The sequence below is a fragment of the Artibeus jamaicensis genome, unplaced genomic scaffold, assembly GCF_021234435.1.
Source record: "Artibeus jamaicensis isolate MK-2021 breed Jamaican fruit bat unplaced genomic scaffold, CSHL_Jam_final contig_233, whole genome shotgun sequence".
NCBI classification, from domain to species: Eukaryota; Metazoa; Chordata; class Mammalia; order Chiroptera; family Phyllostomidae; genus Artibeus; species Artibeus jamaicensis.
Window position 1 is genome coordinate 62,387,879 of NW_026521486.1, and position 16,773 is coordinate 62,404,651.

A 16,773-nucleotide genomic window follows, 5' to 3' on the forward strand; every position below is an offset into this window, starting at 1 on the left:
TTCAAGATGTGTAAATACCACCTGAGAGAGCCAAACACATCATCATTCACTTGTAGTCTCTCACGTCCTTGGTCAACACAGTAAGTCTTAACTAACACAAATGTTGAGTCATTGAAGCAGAAGTACAAACATTATGAATTTGTTTAAGTTGCTCTTCCCTGCTGAGGGCTGTTAGCCTGTTTGTATCAGTGAGGAGAGCTGTATGTGAAGCTATCATATGGAAAAATATTCATACACAAATAGCCACTATACCCTAAGGCGGGAGATTCAACACCTATGAGTCTGGCTCTGTGACCACTGTGAAAGATGCACCCATTGAGAGGAATGTCAACAGAGTCTCCCGCATGACAGCTCAGATTCAGGCAGAGCAATGGCTAGCATTTAAACTATTCAAAAAGAACTAACAATTAAGTAGTGCTTACCATTTACCAGGTGTTTTCTAGCATATACATAATTATAGTACTAATTTCATAATCTCGTCTTGAGAGTATATTTCTTGCCTTTCTAGTGATGAGGATATATATACTCACATAATTGTCACAATTACCCAATGAAATCACTACTATAATTATCCCCACTTTGTAGCTAAGGAAAATAAGTCTTGGAAAACTTAAGGCCCTCCAGCCAGAGACTAAGGGTGCTGGGACGGGAGCACAGGCAGCCTAGTTCCCAGGCCTACGCTTGTATCCACTCCCCTAGGCGGTGATCCCTCCCCTATCACGGAGTTACGTTCCAGAGACGCCTGCGATAGGTGAAAATCCGTGAAGTAGCAGCGTTATATTTATTATTTATATATATTTTAAGGCTTTATAAACCCTTCCCACACTCCTATAAACCTTTCCCACTCTCTTATTAACCTTTCCCACACTCTTATAAACACTTCATATGCTCTTAAACACTTTCTACACTCTCAAACCTATAATTAAAAAAAATTTTTAAAGGTTTTATCCATTTATCTTTAGAGGGGAAGGGAAGGAGAGGAGGAGAGAAATATCAATGTATGGTTGCCTCTTGTGAGTCCCCTGCTGGGAACTGGCCTACAACCCAGGCATGTGCCCTGACTGGGAATTGAACTGCAATACTCTGATTCGCAGGCCTGTGCTCAATCCACTGAGCTACCAGCCAGGGCCTCAAACCTATGTAATTTTAACAACATATAAATTCTGTACAGTCGTTCCTTGCTATATCATGGTTCACTTATTGCAACTTTTTAAAAAACCCGAGATACAGTGGAGCTGCAATAAGTGAACCGCAATATAGCGAGGGACAACTGTACTGCTTTCAACTATGTAGTTTCTTCTGCGAGTAAATATTTTACTCAAGTGTCAGGTAAGAAACATGAGATTCTATAAGCTCTTTCTTCTAATTTTGACTAGACTCAGTTTCCTATTTTTCCTGATTTCAAATTTACTTTAGTACATGGACATGTACATGTCCATGTATGAAAGGTGACAAGTCTCATGTATGAAAGGACACGCATGTCAAATCACGAGTGCACCACAGAGGCGGCCCTGTCTTTGGCAGCAGTTTTCTTTGCGCTTCTGTAACGTGAAGAGACCACTGCCTGGGTGGTTGGTGGTTAGTCTCCTACCCTGACGGTGGCTCTGGTGGCACTGGCAGAAGACCCGCCTGCCCAGCTCAATTAATCACTGGCAGATAAGCTGAGGGGCCAAAGGTTCAACCACTCTTCTTACAAAACCATTCTCTCTGCACTACCAGCTTTGCGGTATCTGGGTTTGGCTTTATTCCAGTAGCTTAAAGACGTTCCTTATTTTATCCTCAAGGTAAATGCAGCAAGAGACCCCATCTTCTTTGAGCTCCTTACAGGACTCACAATCATGGCCACGAGAAGAAGGGACGTAACAGGACAGAAAACACACTGCGGACTATGATTAGATTTGGTTGGAAAGACAGGCGTTTCCCTCTAAAACTTAAATGTGCTGATGTCGGGATTATGATCTTCCCCCACAACAACAAAAATCAGGAGCCTTGTGTTTCTTCCCTGTTAATGCATTCATTTACCCCTTTTCTCTTTGCCTGTACAACCAGCTACCCCAAAGCAAGTAGCCAACCACATCTTCCTAGTCTCGCTAGTCTATAGTGTGCTTGGCTGTCCCAGGGGATCATATTTCCAAGAATTATATTTGAAATTCCTAGACTTTAAGTTGCTCATTGTAAAGATGAGCATCCTTCTAATCTTCCTAAGGCTGTAGCAAACAACAGAAATGCATGTATATGTTAGAGAAGTTATTCTCAGTGTGGTAGTTTGAAAAGGCAACTTACTACTTTTTAGAGGGAGAAGGGTCATGAAATATAATTTAATATGAAACTTATAAATAACATTAAAAATGCATGACATTATTATATTTAACAAAAAGAGGACACAGTTTTCAAAAAATTACAGTGATAAGAAACTAAGAACAAAGGTCATCTCCAAAGCTACCCAGAACATAAGGACTTTTAAAGGAAAAAAATCACACCTTTGGTTATTTTATGAGATCAAAGGAGCAAGAAAAAGTTTCAAATAAAAAGTCAGAGGCAGCCCTGGATGGCATAGCTCAGTGGATTGAGCACAGGCTGCGAACCAAAGGGTCCCTGGTTGAATTCCCAGTCAGGGCACATGCCTGGGTTGCGGGCCAGGTCCCCAGTGGGGGGCCATGTGAGAGGCAACCACACATTGATGTTTCTTTCTCTCTTTTCCTCCCTCCCTTCCCATCTCCAAAAATAAAAATAAAAAAAATCTTAAAAAAAAGTCAGGGGCAAAGGTAGCATGAACTGACAAATTCAGTCTGAAATTCTATTCCCTGTAATCATTATCATAGAGGTAATGCCTATCATCTTACTGGTCATTGGCACAGAGCTGGGGCTCCTTGGCATCTATCTACCCGATGGTGTAAGCTCTGTAAACTCTTCCCATAGACTTCTGTGTATCAAAGACTCAAACCTGCCCGCTTGTTTCCTCCAGGCCAGACAACGCTGGCCACCATTCCACTTACGTGAGCTTTTGAAGTCTTTCTTTTTCAGTCTCCTCCGCATCATGGTTCCACGTGGACTAGTGGAGTAGAGGCTGCGAGGTAAAGTCCCCATGTTTAGGGAGCTCAGGCTGTATGCACTCATGGAGGTAGGAGAGAAGGATGAAGACACCAAAGCTGCTGTAAGAGAGTGAAGACTTGGCACACAGCATTCTTGGGCAGGGGGCGGGTGAGCCTACCACACTTGCCAACCAGTAAGTAACATGTCCAGAAAGACAGCCATGGCAAGCCAGCACCTCGACCAGACCGAGCCCAGGTCTCGGGAGCCACCGAGGCAGTGCTCTAGAAGCTGAGTTACAAGAGCCCACAGACACCTGAGGAGCAGTGCGCACAGTGGGACACAGAGCTCTATGAGTGTTGCTTTAGACACCCCCCCAAACATTAAGACAAGTTTCTCCACAAACAACACAATGCACCAGGTACATAATCTCATTTTCATAGCTCCTTTCTGACATGAATTTCCAAGTAAAAAAATTCCACATATACAAAGAAGACCTGCGCACATCGTATGCTATACCATAATCTGAGTTGTCTCCTGACCACATATAAAGCATTCTGAACATTTTCATCCTTTCCTAATGACAGATGCTTTCTGACAGAAAAGAAAAAGACTCAGGAGATGTCAGAAATGATTAAGTTGCTATTACAAAAAAAAAGAAAATGAAAGCACACAACACCCGTGAAGCCAAATACAATATGAATCAGATGAGCAAGGAGGGAGAAGAATACTCATATAATTTAAATGCAAGACCAGGAGGAGAAAGCCTGGAACATTACGAGGGCTGTTTGGAGGAGGCGCTTTCGGGAATGTCAGGGCCGGCACTCGGCAATGGTCGGGGTGGTGCGTGTTATGGTGATGGTTGGTGTGGAGGCTGCAGTGGTTGCTGGCCCAGGAATCCCAGGTGAGTTGCCTGTCGCTCCTCTGAATTTTCACTGCCCACATGAAGTGATGATGGGAAATAAGAAAAACAAACAAAGAACCAAAAAAGAGGAAAAGTAACTGAATTGCACAAATAAAAAGTGTAATAAAAATGAAAGCCTCTTGCTAAAAAACAAAAAAGAAACAAAATGGGTATCTGCTGTCTGTCTACTGGCTTAGCCCTTTCCTTCGTGGTCAGCAAAACAGATGATTAACATCAGTACGGAAACTTTCATCTTCCCAAGAATAATGCATGTCTTACCCGGCCCATTTTTTCCTCTTTTAAAGATGTCTCTTGAATCAATTTCTAATATCCCCCAGCGCTTTACAGCAGAGATTAAAAACATTTTTTAAACTTAAAAGTCAAGCCCATAATGATTTATGGCACATGATTAGTAATTGAAGATTTGCAAATCTTGGCTAGTTAGCAGCACTTGTTTTGAGAAAGAAAAAAGAAGAAACAATAAATCAAATGGACTCATGATTCAAGTGGTTTACTGGTCACATCACAATCTATTGCTCTGGCATTTTAATTTCACTATGATCCATCACTTGGACTTAATTTTTCTAGACAATAAACCATTCTAATCATCTATCAACATCAGAATCGCATCTCTATCCTAATAAGGAGAAGATAAAAGTCTCAACCTATTTAGTCTTTTTTAGTTTTTGAAAGATGACTACATCTGAAAGCAATAATTAATTCTTAAAATAATTCACATGTTCTTATATTTCCTGGAGATGCTATACAATTTTAATAAAGTTTATTTAAAAATTTTGGCATCCTCTTTATTTTAAAAAATGTATATTGTATTTCCATTCTAATTTCAGTATTGCTTAAATTTCATTTTCTATCCATTGTTCTAAAGTATGACCAACATTACGTTTGTTACTACGTCTCATAGGAATTTTTTCATTTAACAATCTTAAAGAATTAAAAATAACATATGAACCTATATCTTCTTTTACTGTCATGATTCTAATGCTAGATGCCTTATGTGTGAATAATTTAACAGTATTTAATCATGCAGAAAGGTCAAATCCTCTGCAAGTATTTCAAGGAGGGTCATTTAGCTAAAAGCTTGTTTTACCATCTGTGGTACCAGCTTCCCCCGACACTCTGTAGGCTTTGCAGAGTGAGGCGGCCTGTGCGATGAAAGCCCAGCAGCATAGACAGATCACTGAGGGCTGAGGCCACCTGCGTTTCCGCTCTGTTCCAGTCCTTCCTCTTTACGTGACCTTGGCCAGAGACCCAGCCTCTCTCAGACTCAGTTTCCTCGTATGGCAAACAGAGATCCTGAAGACATCTACCTCACAGAACTGTGCAAACTATGTATATAGGTACTAACATGGTGCTGGTATACACAAAAACAATTGAGCTGTTATTAATAATATTAATTCTGCCTACTTTCTATTGACTTCCCCCAAAATGAAGTATCTTTTAAAGGAAACAGATGTATCTCTCACTCAACAAATTTCACACACTGAACACTTAAGTTTAGAGAATACCTCTGAAATGTGCAGCCAGCATAATTTTGCAGCTCCAGACCTTCTGGCCCTCACCTTCTACCCCAATGCTCTTTCTGGTTTGGGGTCCATGTCCTTCACCACTATTCTCATTCCAAGCCAACATCTGCTTCACCTAGACCACTGCCCCACTTTCACACTTGACCCGTGATTCATCCCCTACATACCTACCTTCGGGTATCCACCACACAGCGTGATTTTTAACATTCACAGGTTAGATTATGTCACTTCCATTTAATCCACTTCGATGGGTTACAATTACCCAGAGATTCACATGTGACCCCTGCTTGTCTCTCCAGCTTCATGCCCTATCACCGCCCCCATCGCTGACTGTTTCAGCCACACAGGTCTTATGTTTGTTTCTGACACAAGCCAGGCTCCTTGCTGCCTCAGGGCATTTACTATTCTTTCTGTCTCCAATATTCTTGCCCCAGTGGTTTGCATGGCTGGCTCCTTCTCATCATTGAGGTCTCAGCTCAGGTGCCAACCCTCAGAGAAGCTGTGGCTTACCTCCAAGGCGACAGCAGCTGCCCTCTCCCACACTGTTCCCTTAGAGTTTCATAGCACTTACTACTGTCTGCAATAGCTTCACTGATTTAATATATTTTCAGTGTTTGAAACTAGAAGTCCATGAGAATAACACTCTACTTTGCTGTCTTGCTCACTAGATGTATCACAGCAACTTTAACAGTGCTTAGTACATAATGACTGATGAATGAATGGAGTAACCGAATGCATGAGGAATAGGAATATCAGCAAGAGTGTCCATGTCTACACTGCAGCAAAATTTTCCTTGTGATAAAGAGTGTTGCAAGGGAAGGCTCTAAGGGACTCTTCCACCCTTCCTGCTCCCCTGTGTGGTGCACACAAAGCATTTGCATAGCACTGTGCAGTTGTCGCTGGGTGGGGCTGATCAACACCCGCAGGCACCCTGTTTTCTCTGTACCAAGTACTGTCTGAGTTTCGAGTGAAGTACAGTGAGTGGACTTCAGAATCCTAAACTTAATTTTTAATCCAGTTCTTCACGGAGTGCTTTGAAAACGACTGGGCATTTTTGGGTATGGTAAGGCCCAATTAATAAATCGATAAGGAAGGTCATATTAACCACCTATGGTGTGCCTAGCACTGTGCTCGTTATTGCAGGCAGGTTAAATGTAGGTCATCCTCTTTACTTTAACTTTGAAATATCATTGGGGACTAATGCTTCATGCATATGAAATAACTGAGGCAGAAATGATATGAAATAATGCACAACAGTGCATGCCACATATAATGAATACAAAAAGTACTCAACCAATAATGCAGGCCACAGAAGACGGCTACTGCCTATTTTGAATGTTCACAGCAAATTTATTTTCTTTTATGGTGTGTACTTGATAGTCATATATTAGGTAAGTATTTCAGGAGTTTAAAAATAAAATGTTACATTTTTGGCACACTATTTCATTTTGCAAACAAGCATTCTCTCATTTAATGATCCCAATAATAGCAGAAGACTTTACTGAGTACTTGCTATACGAGGAGAGACCCCTGCAAATCTCAGAATTATCTTCTGGAGGGTGGGCCCCTTGTAGTACAGGCTTCCCCCACTAGGTGAGTGTTCTAGGAACCCAGCTGTGTCCAGTGTACCAGCTGGCGTTTTGGTGAGAGGCTGCATTTGGCTTCAGCAAATTTTTTTGAACACTCAGCACGTTTGCCCATTTCACAATGGGTCATTTACAAAAACACCTGCCCACACTGCACTGAATGTTCGGCAGTTTTTGACCCCAAATGGCATAACCCACCTCCCCCTACCTTGTACCCCACCCTCCTCCATATTCACCGGATATTGCCCGGAGTGACTTTTGTTTGTTTGTTTCTCCTGATGTAAAAAGTCCTCAAAAGGAAATGGTTTGCCAATGTGGAAGAGGTGAAACAAAAATCAGCAGAAGCACTAAAAGGCATCAAAATCCACGAGTTCATAAACTGTTTTGAGCAGTGGAAAAAAAGTTTTGCTAAATATATTGCATCAAATGGCAAGTACTTTGAAGGTGTCTGAAGTTTAAACATGCAAGAATCAATACACAATTTTTTATCAGTAAACTCAGGGTTTTGGGGGCCCTTCCTCATATACCAGATACTGGGCTAAGTACTTTCTCATAGATTATCTCATAGTGTTCTCCATGTAACACCCATTTTACAAAGAAAAAACAAGTATAGAAAAGCTGGACAACTTGCTTTAGGTCCCAAATGGTAGGGCCATAAATAACCTTTGAAAGTCTGACTCCACAGTCTCTTCCCCCAAGTACCGCACTGCACTTCTTCACCCTATGGGTGTTCCTAAATCCTTTGTTAGAGATTCGTAAATACTTAAAATACAATGCTCTTCCCAGCATGCTCTGGTGACATCATCACTGAAGTCTTAAGAGGTATCTGGCATGAAGTTGTTTATTTGCCTCTCCAACGGTGCCCTCTTGTGCCCTTGGGACCTTTGAGGGCACAGAGGTCCCTGGGGGCGACCCCGGGAGCTCCCTGATGGACCTTCTCTCAGTACAGAATGTATCAAAGGTCATGACTCTGCTCACATTTTTTTCCCTCAAAGTCTCACTTTCCTTCAATTATGATCATGTCTCCCAAGGACCTGCACTGGGAGCAATTTCTAACCTAACTGCCAGCAAAAAGCACAGTTAATCTCTGATTCTTAGTCGATGCGCCCCATTCTAAATTTCACGAGAACACTGTGCTGAACGCTTTGTTGCTAAGCCAAACCTGGAACATGTGGTGTCCCCATCCATCTACGGGATGAGAGACATGCTACTCTGGCATCAGAGGTCTTGAAAAATAACTAGAACTTTCTTGTGGAAAAAGTCCACTGTATATGAAAACAGAAGTTTGAAAATTATAAATAGCATAGGGATTTTTTGGTATTTTTTCTCTTCACAACTGTGATTTAATTATGTTTAAGAGACAATATTGATTTCCTTTAGGAAGTGCAAGTCTGATTTTAATGTAAAATGTAGGGAGTTGCTTATAGGCCAGATAAGGAAGATGATGAACAGTTTTCAGCAGAAGTGCATGATGTGGTCAGAAATTAGAATTACTTCAATTACCAGTTCCCTGAGTAATTGTAAGTAATATCATGTTTTTTACAGTGAAGAAGAAAAAATTGTTCTTAGTCTCTATACATTTTACTGTATAAATTGATTTTATAAAATTGTCTTGGCAGGTAAAAATATTTACTATTTCACAAATTGGAAACTCTTTGAATTATTTATGATTTGCATACAGGGCAAATAAAAAGGAGAAAAATGAGGTTGCTAAGGACAATGACATTTTGAAAAGAGCCTGTTAAACGATTCTGATTCACTGACGCCTGAATCTACCAAGCAAAGTCTCTTGCTGAGAAAGCACTACATAGCGTGCATTCTTCTACCTGCTGTGCTTCAAATCCAAGGACGACTTCAGATTAATCTGGAAGGAACTTACAGTTCTAGAAGTCTCTCAGCCAGTGTGCAGGCCAGAAGGCCCATGGGGCCTCCCGACAGCACTGTCCTGCATGGGGGGGGGGGGGTGCTGCACCCCCCGGAGTGCCTCCCGATTGCTGTTCAAATAAAGCAGGATTTCTTTGCATAACCTGCCTATGCTGCATCATTTCTCTACTCCAGTGTGTAAAATGAAAATCTGATAAAGGTACTGCTGTACGAGAGATTTTCATTAGCTCCAGGGCCATCTAAGCTTCATTTAATTAAAAAACATTGCATCCAGCTGACTCATTCAGTATGAAAATTATCTGGTCCCTCTTTTTTTCTTTTTTTCCAAACTGTGGAAAGTGCAGTGTGTTCTAGAAGGAGGGAGATAGGTAATACAAATGACCTTATCATGGGCAAAATTACAGTTCCCGAGGAAACTGTTCTCTTTCTCTAAACATACAGAAATGAGTTCTTCACCTCTAGGGCACCCTGAAGACACTAGTGAGTCTTCAAGGATTGATTTCAAAGACTAAAAAGAAGGATACTTGGCTTAAGGACAAGGATGGTGGAGGGGTTGGAACAAAGACCCCACGTGTGAATCTTTCTTCATTTGATTTTGGGTTCAAAGTACTTTCTCACACCGGGTTTTGTTAAAAGACACCTAAGCTGGAGTGGGGCAAAGGTGGGGTTATAACTGTGAGTATGTGGAACACAGAGTTTATTCTTATATTGTTATTTGTTAATTATTGTATTATTTTCTTTTTTTCTTTTTTTAAAGATTTTATTTATTTATCTTTAGAAGGGAAGGGAAGGAGAGAGGGAGAGAAACATCAATTATTCTTTCACACCCCCCAAACAGTATTATTTTCCATAAGAACAACTGTAAACCTACTTTTGTCCCACCCTATAAATACTCAGCAAACATATCTGTGATCTTCAGGATGGTAACAATGTAGATTACAATGTAGATTCCCTCAGCTGACACTTGCTATTGAATAAATGTAGTCAAATATTATGATTCTGCCCTGGCTGGTGTGGTTCAGCTGACTGAATGCTGGCCTGTGAACCAAAGGGTCGCTGGTTTGGTTCCCAGACAGAGCACATGCCTGGGTTGCAGGCCAGGTGAACAGTGGGGGACACAGGAGAGGCAACCACACACTGATGTTTCTCTCCCTCTCTTTCTCCCTCCCTTCCCCTCTGTCTAAAAATAAACAAATAAAATCTTTTTTAAAAACCTAAAATACATGTATAAAGGGCACATGGACAGAGCCAAAGGCAGGGAGGATCGAGGGTGGGAGGTGGGGATGGCTGGGGAGGGTGAGTGGTGGTGGGGGAAATGGAGACAGTTATACTTGAACAACAATAAAAAGAAGAGAGAAAAAAACCCCAACCTAAAATATAAAAAGAAAACACTATGATTCTCTCTGGAAAGATGTTTAGTCAGAAAGGTTGTTCTCTATTCTAAGAAATACACTACTCTGGCAAACAGGCAAAATACATAAAAAGTCAACTATTCATACAACTATTTTCCCCCCAAATGTCTGAAGAGTCTGCTATTAATACCCACTTTATAACTATTTTGAAAACGAGAGTTTTACTGTTTGCCTTCATTATCCTTCAAACAGAGTGGAAATTCAATATAACAGGATGCCAAATTACTTCACTTCTCTCCACACTCAATTTGCACCGAAGGCTTAAAAAAAAATAAAGCAAATATGACTAGCCTGAAAATTCTTTAAAACATTCTTGAACAATGCTTCTTTCCTCCATTTGGGGTTTCTGAGTAAATGCCATGCAGTGTGGCAAAAAAGATTTGGAGGAGAAAGACCAGTAAACAAAGATAATCTATTGTTTTGAAAAGATGTGAGAAATTCAGTATCTCTCTAACTCTGCTGGAGGAAGCAAGCAATAATCACACCTCGAAGATAAAGAGGTTAACCCAGACAGATCCTCTCACCATGGTCAGGTCCCTTCAGAGCCAGGCGGGTCTGATGATGGGGAAGGATCTCCAGCTTGACCTGGTCGGTAGTGTTTGCCAGGAACTGGGTAGCTTCCGCCAGCGTGCAGTACTCCATGCTGGTTCCATCGATGGACAGGATGTGGTCCCCCACGTGCAGTGCACCGCATCTACGGAAGGGAGACATGCTCAGTGCTCTTCCTCTTATAATATGACTTTCGTGTCCTTTGTAGTGAAATCTTCACAGTGTCCCTTTACTCACAGAAAGGAAAGTTGGAGTGTTACAGGAGACACTACCTGTGAGCTGTTAAGTACCTATGAATGGGAATGTAAAACCCTGTAAAAATTCAGAAAAACTCAGGGCAATGTTTTTCTGTTGCCCTTAGAAAGCGATTATTTTGGGGCAATGGTGCCAAAAGTTGACAGGGAGTGAGCAGGAAGAGAGGGGAAGATAGAAAAAAATGTTTCCCTTAACTTTTTCTATGATTTTTTTCTTTCTAGGATTTTCCATTTATAAATAGGAGTTGGTAAATATTCAGAATGTCAAGACATGACTTGCACAGTTGGGACAGGGTTGTTGACAAGTATTTTATGTCTGAAGGGAAAATAATCTGGGGCGAGTTCAGCTAAGGTGTTCTCAGAATCCTTGCACACAAGCTGCCAGAGGACCAGGTGTTTATTATTGTTTTATTTTGTTATTCTAAAGTTACACTTTTATTAGTGCCAAGGTTCTTGAAGACGATGGAAATTAATTCAGGCAGCAACAAAAACAAGCCGGTGTGGCGAGAGAAGGGGAAAGCTGGGGGTGGGGAGGGGCTGGCTGCCGCTACATCTTTTTTTTTTAAAATTATTTACTTATTTTTATTGATTATGCCATTACAGTTGTTCTATTCCCCCCTTCATTCCCCTCCACCCTACCCCCCCATCCCCACCATTCCCCCCCTTCAGTTTATGACCACATATCTCAAGTTCTTTAGATTCTGTATTTCCCATACTATTCTTGCCCCACCATCTATTTTCTATCTACCGTCTATGCTACTTATTTTCTGTACCTTCTCTCCCCTTCTCCTCCTCCCACTCCCCTGTTGCTAACCCTCCTTGAGATCTTCATTTCTATGTTTCCACTCCTGATCTAGCTGTCCTTTTAGTTTGCTTTTGTTTTAGGTGTAGTTGTTAATAACTGTGAGTTTGCTGTCCTTTCACTGTTCATGTTTTTTTAACTTCTTTTTCTTAGATAAGTCCCTTTAGCATTTCATATAATAAGGGCTTGGTGATGATGAACTCCTTGAATTTGATCTTATCTGAGAAGCACTTTATCTGTCCTTCCATTCTAAATGAAAGTTACATCTTGCTGAACTCAAGAGACTGGCTGCTGGATAAGTAGAGAAAAGCAAACAGCAGTCAGCATCCCAATGTGCCAGTCAAGTAGACAGCTCCTTGCAGTGGTTACCACTGTGGAGTGGGAGAAAACAGAGGGAGAAAATGAAAGCATCCTGCACCACTGAACCGGAGGACACCCCTGGATCAATCGCTGTCAGAGTTAAAGGACTGAATGTCGGGTAAGACCTCTGCGACCTGCAGACTGACCACCACAGGGGTTGCTGCAGGTCACGGTTTCACCGTCATAGCTCCACCGGGCATGCCCACGGCATATGGGGAAGGGGGCTGAAGACATGCACGGGAGACTGGGCATCTGAGGATATCTAAACATCGCCACAGGGAGAATAGTCTACTTCTGAAGACAAAAGCCTTTCAAGTCACCCCTTCTGTCTAAAAGTAGAATTCCACATGGATGTACCTGGAGCACCTCACCTATGGGAGGTGCGGTTTTTCTTACCAGGAGCTGTGAAATAATTTATTAGGTGGTAAAGTCATCCTTTTTATCCATCTTCTAACATGTAAGTCTAAAATATTAATTAGAAAAATGAATTCAGGAAAAAGAACTTCCTATTTTTACTGTCGTAGGAATGAATGATGTTTTCAGGGAACCTCGAAGATTGTGAAACTTTAAGATTGACATACTGTAACGGTTGGTCCTTTCTTTAAAGACTGTAATTAAAAAAATCATTTCATTTATTTAAGAAAAAAGGAATAAGATTTTATGGTGGCAGGATCTAACTGATAACAATTCAGGATAAGCCGTGGCTTTTATGTGTGGGGCGTAATTAAGTTCTGCTTAGCTCCCCTCTAGGACACAGTAGGAAAACTCACTCAGCTGCTTATCTTTTTTCTTTTCCATTTTTAAAGGCCATACCAAATATTTGGATGAGGCGACATTACATCGTGGGGTGGCTGATAAAGTAGGCAAGTTTTTAAGCCCTAGAACAGTAACTTGTTTTTTAATTGAAACTTGTGTAAGTTGGCAGGACAGCTGTATTTTACTGTATGTATGTGTGTGTGTGCCTGTGTGTATATATATATGTGTATGTATATGTATTATATGTGTGTCTATATAAACATATATATATACATACATATATATATGCAAAAGGTTTACCATTGTCAACTGTAAACCTATTTGCCCACCTCTGTTTATGTGTGTGTGTGTTCTAACCCACATGCAGTTTTGGAAAGGTGGCCCCTGCTACCACACTCACCTGTCTGCAATGCTCGCAGATTTAATTTTGTCTATGACAATGACCTGTTTGTTACAGCACATCGAGGTAGTAAGGGCAACCCCAAGGCTGGCACCAGGTGTTTTGGCAACTTCAACTAGTAAAGGCCCGGATGCTGTTGCCACAGAATCTATAAAAGAACAAATTTCAGAAAACAAAACAAAACAAATAAGTAAACAGACACACACCCCAAAATGGAGAATGTTCAGTCTGATACTGGTCTGAAACTTACATTTGCCTCCAAATAATACCCCCACAGTCAGTGGTGACTTCTTAGGGTATCTCTTAGGGTACCTGTTCTACCCAGCTCGTATTCAGTAATATTTACACAACTTTATCTCGTCAGTTAAATTTTAAGCTTCACGTCATTTGGGATAAGGTCTGTGTACCTTTATGCTCTCTATTTCACTTGGTACACACAGTGCCTAGCATATACTACATCACTCAGTAAATATTTTTGTTAATTAATTCAATAAACACCTTAGCATGTACTATAAATGGGTGGAAGGAAGGAAGGAAGGAAGGAAGGAAGGAAGGAAGGAAGGAAGGAAGGAAGGGAAAGAGAGAGGGAGGGAAGTGGGATGGACGGAAGGATGGATGGATGGGTGGATAAATGGATGGTGTTGCTAATTAGCCACTTAGTAGGAATGCATACACTAAATTGAATTTGTGCATCCATTGGGTCTTTCCTTATTCTAGACCTGATATAAGGTCACCTCTCTCTCAGGAGTCACTTGCCACATGCTTTATTTTTGCTTTGGAACACTCTTCATTCCTTCAGTTCCCACTTACTCCTGGGAATTGTGTAAACATCAACTCCTCTGGGAAGCCTCTCCTGATCTATGGTTTGGAGAGACGCCTTTCTTTTGTGCATCCACAGCCTGCTATACTCCTGCTGTTGTAGCAGACACCTCACTGCTCCATAATACCCGGTGTGGATTATACTCCTCTGTCCTTCGGCAGCCTGTAGGCTTGCTGTAAAGGCTGAGACTATGCCTTGTCAAACTCGGCATCCTCAGTTCCTGGGATAATGATAAGTACACAGGAGGTGTGTCATAAATAGTTGTTGAATGAATGTTGAACAAATGAGAAAACTCATGAAATTGTTTAAAGCTCAGAAGAAGCAGGGGTTGTATAGGGAAAAGGCTCAAACATAGGGTTAAACATCTGCATTTAATTCTTTTCAAAATACTTTGGTCATGATACTTTAGACAAGTTACCAAAGCCTTCTAACTCCACTTGCTTACCTATAAAATGATATCTGTCCCTCAGGGTTTATTACAATGAAATCAAACTGTAGTTAAACATTTTGTAATTTGCAAAGTGCTATATAGAATATTATTACTACTGATATATGTGGACCTCAAGCCTTGAGTCATCTCATTTCTCAAGATTGTATATTACTCTGTAATGTTTTTTTCTGATTTTCCACTGCTCTGGTGTTTGAGACTTCATTTACAGAACTTTGCTTTTTCTGCAAGCACATCTTGATCACCAAGGCGCCACTCAGATCCAGAGAGCTAGGGAGTCTGCACTCCTATTGCTGAAGCCCAGGTGGTACGCACTGACCCATGAAGCCACAAGCTCCACGCGAAGAGCCATTTTCAGTTTGAGGTGAAATAGCATTTCTTAAATGAGGTAAAGACAGCATATTCATGCCAGCAACATTCATATTCAGTGCTAAGGATTCTTGTACGTGCTATGTTTCTTAAATGATTGCTAATATTGAAATAATTTAGTCCTAAAAATAATTTGTGGAAATTGCATGTGGAAAGTGACTCCTGAGGGAGAGGTGACCCTATATCAGGTCTAGAATAAGGAAAGACCCAATGGATGTACAAATTCAATGTACAAAAAATGGCTGAGAGACGTTCCATCAGGGCCTCTATCTTTTTCTGTCAAACTAGGGCAGTCTCATTACTAATGGCTGGTAGAAACCAAAGGTCTTGGTCTACTAAGAGGACTTTTTGATTCTGCAGTTTCATGGCTATAATTTTCCCATTATATCATTACTAGCTCCCAGAGTTTGTTCTCAGCCTATCCCTACACTGGCTGCTACTCTCTGGTCTTGCTCACCTTGCTGTGTTAATTTTCCTCACCTAGGAGTTTATACAGAGTGGTTCCTGTGGGTATATGCAACAGTGGTTAGCTCCACATCTGCCTCAGTTGGCACTCCCTGGAAAGAATTCTGGTCAATCGCTTCAGCACCTGTTTTGGTTATCCTTCCATCATGCAAACAGGTAGTCAATTCTGCCCACCTCTCAACTCTAATAGCCAAAGTTCTGCTGCTAACCCAATGCACATGACCTGATGTCTCTAGTTCCACCCCAGAAGCTTGTTGGCCTTCTCTTCCTGCTCAGGTCGAACCTCACAGGAGCTCTGGCTTATCAGTAATGTTTTCTACATTATCTTCATAGAGCTTTAGAAATACCAATTTCCCAAATGACTTCCAATGGGCCTACTGAATTTTAATAGATAGGTTTGTGAGGTGACAATCACATGTTCTTTCACTTCGTTTTTTCATGTCTAAAGATAAACTTATTTACACAGATGAAAGTAATAAAATTTCTCTGTTATTTATTAACTTAATCTCATACAAATGACAGAAACTGACAGTTGTTCCTTGGTATCCTATCTTCCCTTCTTTCATCAGTAATAAGGTTCCTAAGTTTTAGCTGGACAAATGGCTGCCCAACTAAGAACAACATTTCCCAGACTCCTTTGTACTGAGGTACAGCCACGTGATTAAGTTCCAGCCAATGGGAAGTGAATGGAAGTGAGATGTGAACCATTTTAGATGTACTCTTAAAAAATGGCTGTACCCTCCTCTGCCTCATTTCCAACTCCTTGCTGTTACAATGTGTGCCCAGAACTGTGAGCCATCTGCAGCCATGCAGACAAGTGCACGGAGACGCATCACAGAGGAAGCATATGTCCCTGAAACCATATCTCCAGAGATTGCTTAATCTCCCCCAAAATACACAAAGATCCTGCACCTTAAAACCATGAAAATACATGAATACTCTGGGTGCCTGGGGGAGGGTACTGTCTGGCCCCAAAAGAATCTGCCAGACTGGCTTAACTACAGAGGACTCTAAGCAAACGATGATTACTGACAGCTGAACAGAACCAGGAAGTAGAAGGTGCTTACATAAGTTTTAGCATGAAACAGATGGTATACTCAAATTAGGATAATTCGAGGGGAGTATAATAAAGGGACTATTTAGAAAGGTTATAGGGAAATCACAAGGGATAATACAGTACTCTAGGGCTA

At 41.1% G+C, this 16,773-nt stretch overlaps 1 protein-coding gene across 7 annotated transcripts in view; it reads right to left on the reverse strand.

The window, feature by feature from the left end:
- GRIP1 (glutamate receptor interacting protein 1) overlaps window positions 1–16,773 on the reverse strand; it is a 661,834-nt gene that overhangs the window by 91,230 nt on the left and 553,831 nt on the right. For 4 of the 7 annotated variants that reach the window (XM_037136010.2, XM_053661606.1, XM_037136009.2 and 1 more), the window contains exons 8-11: window positions 13,482–13,629; window positions 10,885–11,054; window positions 3,810–3,965; window positions 2,997–3,152 (exon numbers count right to left, since the gene is read on the reverse strand). In XM_037136010.2, the coding sequence (XP_036991905.2) occupies window positions 2,997–3,152; window positions 3,810–3,965; window positions 10,885–11,054; window positions 13,482–13,629 (630 nt within the window). The remainder of the gene's footprint in view (window positions 1–2,996; window positions 3,153–3,809; window positions 3,966–10,884; window positions 11,055–13,481; window positions 13,630–16,773) is intronic. The other 3 variants (XM_037136013.2, XM_037136011.2, XM_053661607.1) reach the window with 2 other exon arrangements.